We start from the raw sequence: 7,360 nt of genomic DNA, 5'->3' as shown, positions 1-7,360 counted from the left end.
CATAAATGATAAACTAACCCTGAGAGATTATGCCTGATAATGTAAGGCCCACTACTAATACTTCTTTCTGATATACAATTCTTTTCTTTCTATAGCCCCAACAATTATCATATAATAACTTAAACACTTATTAACTTAGAATCTTCCTGAGTATCACCATACCATGACTTTACACCATCTAGAGCTTCAACTTTCTTTTCTATTAGCTTAATCTTCAAATATTCAAACTTATATTCTAACACTTAACATGGATATCCCCAAACCTTTAATGAACCCTACTAACCTCATTATAGCCTACTAATATCACACCAGTAAACTTATATTTCTCCCTAAACCATAAGAATTACCATTACACTTAAACATCCGACATCAACATCCTATAGCCCATAACTTTGCTGGTAAGAACATCAATTAATACATTACTAGCCTTATTCAAACTTAGTAACTTAAGGGTACTATATAAGCATACCCATATCATCAAACTTAACTTACATTCTTGCATACATTGTTTCAAGCCTACTGATTCACCTCTCATACAACTAGCCATGTGGATACATAATCTACTAACTACCAATAAATGCCATCCCCACTTTACTGCTTCTAAACTTCTAGATTCATAGTTCTAACTATAGATCATCTACTATCATAGGATTCGAAGAAGGGATCTGAAAGCATATCTGACTTTGGCTTAGTGCACGATTTTCATGAATAAGACTAGAGCGCCCCATGGGGAAACATTGGGCCTGATGAATCCCTTATTTAAGAGATATTTCAATTGTTCTTTCAATTCCCTTATCTTAGTTTGAGCCATTATATATGGTGGAATAGAGATAGGCTGGGTATTTGGAAGGAGATTTATATCAAAGTCAATTTCCCTTTTGAGATAAACTCTGAGAAGGTCTTCAGGGAATACATCTGAAAATTCTATTGCTACTAAAACTTACTCGAGATTGGGAGTATCAGAACTCGAGTCTTTAACTCAAACAAGATGGTACACGCACACCTTAGATATAATTTTTCTTGCCTTAAGATAACAAATAATTTGACCCCTAAGCACTGAAGTACTACCCCTCCATTCAATAACTAGTTCATTAGGAAACTAAAATTGAACAACTCTATTTCGACAATCAATAGAGGCATAGAATGAGTGAAGCCAATCCATGCTGAGAATGACATCAAAATTAGTCATCTCTAACTCTATAAGATCTACTGAAGTAACTCTCTGGGACACTATAATTGGGAAAATCCTGTATACCCGCCTAGCTACAATAGAGCTACCTAATGGAGTAGACACTAAGAAAGGTTCTGCTAAAGATTCGGGACTAACATCAAAATTGACTACTAGAGAAGGAGTTACAAAGGAGAGTGATGCTTTCAGATCTAATAAAGCATAAACATAGAGATGAAAGACTTGTAAGGTACCCATAACTATATCAGGAAAACTCCCCTGATCGTGTTGAGTTTGGAAGGCATATAACCTATCCTGATGCTGCCCACTGGTTGCACTGGAAGCAGCACCCTGCTGAGTTATGCGACCATCTGGAACTGGAGGACGATTGGAATGACCCTACTGACCAACCTATGGGAAATCTCTAACTCTGTGGCCTAACTTGAAGCATCCAAAACACATCACTGCAAACTCTACACACACCCTGATGGTTCCTACATTACCCACAGAGTGGGTTAGTATGATCACTGTTCACACTACCCTCGAAGTTAGAGCCTAGCGCCCTATCCCGATTATCTTATCTAAATTTAGGCACTGGTGCACTAGCTAAAGATGGAGCTGGGGATGAGAATTTTTGACAGAATTGGTAAGGGTTACACCCTCTGAGCTTGGCGGAGAAATACTTGTTCTAGCCCTCTTACTCTTTTTTTCTTTCTCCCTACACTTTCCCTCCTCAATATTCTGTGTATGAACCATAAGCCTAGATAGGACAACAACTTTCTGATTGTTCTGAGAAACTACTGAATAAGCTAAGGCAGTGAAAATAGCTCTGAATTCGGCATGATAGATATGCTCATTCAGTAGGTTTTCCTGAACATGAGGATGTGCGAGCTGATTCCAGTTCTTTCTTTCATTGTTTCTTTTGGGAGGCATTGTCTATAAACAAAATAAAAGATAACTCAAAAAGAGAGTTTAAATAGAGCTCATGCTCTTTCGTAAAACATGAATACCAAAATAAGGAAAACTTTTCCTAAAACATCGCACAGCCTCATATCCATAAGTGTGGCGCGCTTAACACCCATGGTACAGACTCTACTCAATGCAGCTTTCAGAATTCCTAGAACACTTAAAAACCTTAGGCTATGATGCCAATTTTTATCATGACCCGAGGCTACCCCCTAGTTGTGACAATAATGCTTACGGTCACAAGTGACCACAAGCTAACCTATGTACTGGTACCTGTTGAGAGCACTAAATAAAATAATAATAATGGACATATGAAGGAAATAATTGATAAAGCCATAAAGTCTGAATACTAAAAATACAAATGAATCATAAATCTCAAATATCTGATAAGACTGATAACCCTGAGTAATTATCTAACTAACTAAAAGCCTCTAAAATAACTGAGGAGTTGATGGTACAAACTCCCAACTAACTCTGACTGACTGAGTAAAATAAAATACTAAAATAACTGAATAATTATAACATGTCCTCGATGGATGGGGACTCACCACTATAACTACTAGATTATGCTGAGTTGTCTAACTGCGGTTGGAAAACCATGTGCCCGAAACTATGATATAAGACATCATAGCGCAAAGAAAAGTATGCGGTTAGTACTTTGAATGTATCGGTATATGAGATGAGGGCAGGCTGATATGCATGGGGTACTGTGCATATGAAATAAAAACTAACTGAATAGCAAAAGATAACTGAACATGAATGCATAAAAACTGTAATATCTGAGAATGCAAGACTAAGTATATATTTGTTATGTTACTGAGATAAATCTGTAATTTGAAAAATTGAATGTTGTAAAACTTAATATCTGAAAGACTGTATACTTAGTCAAGCAAACTTGAACTAAAAATATACTGAATACTGTACTGAGACTGTGGGAGATATCATCTAATTGACATGCCCCAATCTGAGCTAATTAGGGTCTAACCTGTAACCCCAGTTGTAAGGGTGTCAGTACTATGTGATGAGTACTAACACTAGCTGTGTGGATTCACTAATATAATTTCCCGAAGGACCAGGATTTCAATCCTAAACTAACGGGTGACCCGTGAGAGGAAGTTAAGCCTAAACTGATGGGTGACCTCTCATATCATATTCGGGCTACGTAGTTCTAGAATACAGGGACTACTACTAACGACTCTGCCTAACTGATGGGGAAGCCTCCATCTCTATATTCGCTCGCGCTAAATCCTACTCCCACCTAAACTAACACTGGAACTAAAGCTGGACTAAGTTTAACCAAATATTATTTCATAATTGATAGTGCTCATTATGATCATAATAACTGTATAAATAGGAATAATCATGGATTAACAAAATCATACTGGAAAATATGAAAATCATTTAAAACACGTAGGTATCGGGTGTTTATAAGCCACCAGCACTGCATAATCACTGAATGTAATAACAAGCTTAAAACTATAGTAAAGGATCATTGTTCAAAACCCATAAGCATAATAATTTTATCAAACTTATGGGGATCATGAATTTAACATGGGAATGCTTGCTAAGAATCATAAATTAGATTACATCATAAAATTCACTTGAATAACGCATGGGAAAACTCATATTCATAGCATGAGTTATTTAAAATCTTTCATGGGATCATACATGGACTGAAATGAATTTAAATTACCATGAAAACAGGAATTAAACCCATCTTAAGCAATACAAAATACAATAATGATAGAAAGATTCAATCTTTAATCGAAAAGAGTGCTTTTGAGCTCCATGGGTGAAAGAAAACCCATGAATGAACATCTCACATACCTTATACCTTTCAATTGAAAGATAAACACCAAATCTTGATACTCTCTTAAAGGTTCTTGAACTTGGAGGACTTGAATTCTTGATTTCATGAGGAGAAAGGAAATGAATTTATATATTGGGGGAGAGAGGAGGGTTTTTTTGAGAGGCATTTTAAGAAGTAGGGAAAATAATGCCCTAAATGATGTCCCAATTCGTGTTATGGACGATTTGGGTTGAGGGAACACTACTAAAAATTAGGTCTATGGCGACACAGGCAAAACCGTTGCAGTAGATGAGGAAACTATTGCTATAGATGTATTGCGATGGTTAACAAACCGTTTCATTAGATCGCGTGGACATAGCTCTATTTCTACAGTTTTTGCAACGGCTTCATAAATCATTGCTATATAAGGATGTACAAATAGTTTTTACGGTTACTACCGCAACACTTATTTAACATCAATTTCAACGAAATAAACCGTTGCCAAAGAATTTTATGCAACGGTTTTTATATCTATTGTAACAACTCACTTGATTTCAACGAAATAAACCGTTGCCAAAGAATTTTATGCAACGGTTTTTATATTTATTGTAACAACTCACTTGATACTATTGCAATAGTTTTGTCGTTAATGCTATGGTTTTTTTCTGTAACATATATACTCTATAACAACGGCTTACAAGTTGTTTCCATAGGGTCTTATACAACAGTTGTTTTTATCGATATCAACAATTAATTATTCTATAGTGGTTCTAAGTTGCTATTGCAACAATTTAATTTGCTTCAACAATATATAGCCCTTCAATGATAGTAATAATTACCAATAAACTCAAAAACAAGATAAAAGCTTATATTAAGAATTACAAAATAGTTATCAATGTTCATCATTAAAATTGTATATCTAAAATATAAGCTAGCCATAGTAATTAATATCCATATAACAACTAGAAAATAGTAAATTACGACATAAATTTCATTGTCTTGTCGATTTCAAAAATGTCCTAGAACAAGTTACAAAAACAATCTAAAATCTTGACGTTCTTCAATGTTCTCCTCATTCGCTTCTTCATTTTATTGAATCTCCTCATTCGCTTCTTCATTTTCTCTACCTACAAAAAAAACATGCCCATTAATCTTTGTCAACGTTCTGCTCAATGTAAAATTGTTTCACATTGTTGTCGCAGTGATACGTACAAAGGTTTCTTACTTCTTAGTGTATCCAAAAATATTGATATCACCATTAACATATCCTCTTGTTTTCCTTCCATCCAAGACATCCATCAATGTTGTTTTACCAGCACCACTAACACCCATCAAAGCTATGAGAACAACTGGCCGAAAATCTCCACTCACACCCTTTAGAAGTACCAATCTATCTTCAGTGGAACCTTGGTATTTTATTTCCTGCATTTCATTAGAATGTTGAGTTAGTTGTTCATAAAAAAGAAAAGCCTCACGAGCCACAAGTTCTCATCTGATTTTATAACTTGTGGCTTCTTAAAAGCTGAAGATATTTAAGAAATACAGTATTATCCCCCTTTGTAAGAATTCTTTTAAGTCATACACCAACCAAGTAAAGGCATAAGAGATAGATTCAGGTAAACGAGTCCAATATTGTAATAGATGTTGAAGATTATTATGAATCCAATAAGTTCCACAACACCTTTCCAATACCAATATGCATCTGGAAAGAATCTGCGAGCTCTTACTACAGAATGTCCAATTAGTGTCTCATTTCCATTTGGCACGAACTATTTTAATTAAAAGTGGATATGATATATATGAGAAAATTAGCTATTTGCTTGTGGTTTGGGATAAAAAGCTTACAAGTTTTCACTTCTTCCCATGAAATTCATCCACAAGAATTGAATTCACAGAATACATCAATGGTGAGATCAAGTAACCCCAGATCCACCATTTCTTCACATCCTCTATCATAACTTGTACAATAGTAAATAAGCGTACGTCTGATTGAACAAGAAAATGAATTTGTGCAAACATCTTAAAGTATACCTCTAGAGAGTATAAATCTAGAAAATACAAATTGTAAAACCTGTGCAAATGTTCCAAATTGTAGGCTAGCGACTCCCATCTCTAATGAATCTGTACAATCTCGATGCCATCTGGTGTACTAGTACGAGAAGGAAGAACTGTTTGAACAATCTGCAAAAAAGTAGTAGTCCCTTAAAACTCATGAAATTATAATGGCAATCTAATTATTATTTTGTATTGCCTTTTTCGCCGCTTACCTTGAAATATCTGGATCAAATCCCATGACATAATATGTCAGGAATGTCCACATAGCACACTCAAAAATGTTATAGGGGTTCTGGGAATCGATATTGGAAGGGAAAAAGCCAATGAAGGGTTAAAGAGGAGGTCCCTTTGCTTTAAGAAGTCGGAAAGCTTTAAAATAGTCAGGTTGATCTCAGCCATTCTGTTAGACATGATCGTAACGACCACGATAAAGAGAGCACCAACATACATTCCTTGATTATGTTTCTAATAGACCAAGTAGTCGGTACCTGAAACATCTTTAATATGTATACAAACGCATTCCTCTTCATTAGTAGGAATTCTCGTTCATCGCAGACCTTAAACGTTTCTTTCATTCCTATACAATACTTCTTAGTAGACAAAGGAACGGGGTGGCATTTGCTCTTGTCATATGGAGTTGCAAGCTCATTGGCGAGTTTCTCTCCAACATGGAAAGACTTATATGCCTCAGCAAATTTCCATTATCAAATGGGAAACATAAAAGACCTATATTAGTTTGTATAATCGTAAAATATGAGAGAATTTTGGCAGTAAAAGCTATATAAATGAACAAATTATGAGCAGAGTAGGTTGACAAGAATTTAAGACAACAAACTGGAGTCCATTTATTTGGGTATTCAACTAAGAAACATAATATCTGTCAGAAAAAATGTTTTACATAATAGAGTTAATCACGACACTCACACCTATACAATGAACATGGTACAGTTGGCCAGACCTACGCATCAAGGGACTTTAGTTTCTGGGAATGTGTATTGCAATTTTATTTCTTGTCCATCGGTATTGGCTGCACGGTTATCAACCTTAGCTAATAATCTATCTCGCTCTTGCTGCATCACAAGGTCGGTTCACAAAAGGGAACATCAGTTTGACAAGCTTAGATGACAATGTGTGATAATATTTTCATTAATTTTTATTAGCTGCACTGCTTTTCTTTCCTCTTCAAGTTCCAAAAGTTATTTTTCAAAATGTTGCTTCAGCGCCATGGTATTAAAGCCTACATACAATTTCATCTCAGACTGAATTATTTTTGTTGTAGATGATACGATTCTATTATACATAGAAGCTCAACTGTAAATACACTGTTTTATACTTGGATAATAGATGTGAATAGTGATAAATGTAGCAAACTGTAGGCAGTA

The 7,360-nt window shown here is 35.2% G+C and overlaps 2 protein-coding genes across 3 annotated transcripts in view; both read right to left on the bottom strand.

Annotated features, from left to right (window-relative positions):
• Positions 1-4,767: 4,767 nt before the first annotated feature.
• LOC107842683 (pleiotropic drug resistance protein 1) lies at positions 4,768-6,104 on the bottom strand. Its single transcript, XM_016686635.2, has 3 exons — positions 5,995-6,104; positions 5,149-5,345; positions 4,768-5,050 (listed from the first exon to the last, which is right to left on the bottom strand). The coding sequence occupies exons 1-3, from the start codon at positions 6,031-6,033 to the stop codon at positions 5,047-5,049; spliced, it is 240 nt and encodes a 79-aa protein (XP_016542121.2). The 5' UTR covers positions 6,034-6,104; the 3' UTR covers positions 4,768-5,046.
• Positions 5,994-7,360, bottom strand: part of LOC107842682 — a 16,466-nt gene continuing 15,099 nt past the window's right edge. For both annotated transcript variants that reach the window (XM_047396913.1, XM_047396912.1), the window contains one exon: positions 5,994-6,104. The gene's annotated coding sequence lies outside the window, so the exon portion shown is untranslated. The remainder of the gene's footprint in view (positions 6,105-7,360) is intronic.

Source organism: Capsicum annuum, chromosome 9 (genome assembly GCF_002878395.1).
Source record: "Capsicum annuum cultivar UCD-10X-F1 chromosome 9, UCD10Xv1.1, whole genome shotgun sequence".
NCBI lineage: Eukaryota > Viridiplantae > Streptophyta > Magnoliopsida > Solanales > Solanaceae > Capsicum > Capsicum annuum.
This window is presented reverse-complemented; position numbering and strand designations above follow the sequence as displayed.

Bases quoted from the DNA above. Each gene is read 5' to 3' on its own strand.
- LOC107842683 (XM_016686635.2), bottom strand. From the start codon at position 6,033: ATGGGAGTCGCTAGCCTACAATTTGGAACATTTGCACAG. The intron at 5,346-5,994 runs GTTTTACAATTT...AATGAAATGCAG, and splicing joins AATTTGGAACATTTGCACAG to GAAATAAAATACCAAGGTTC.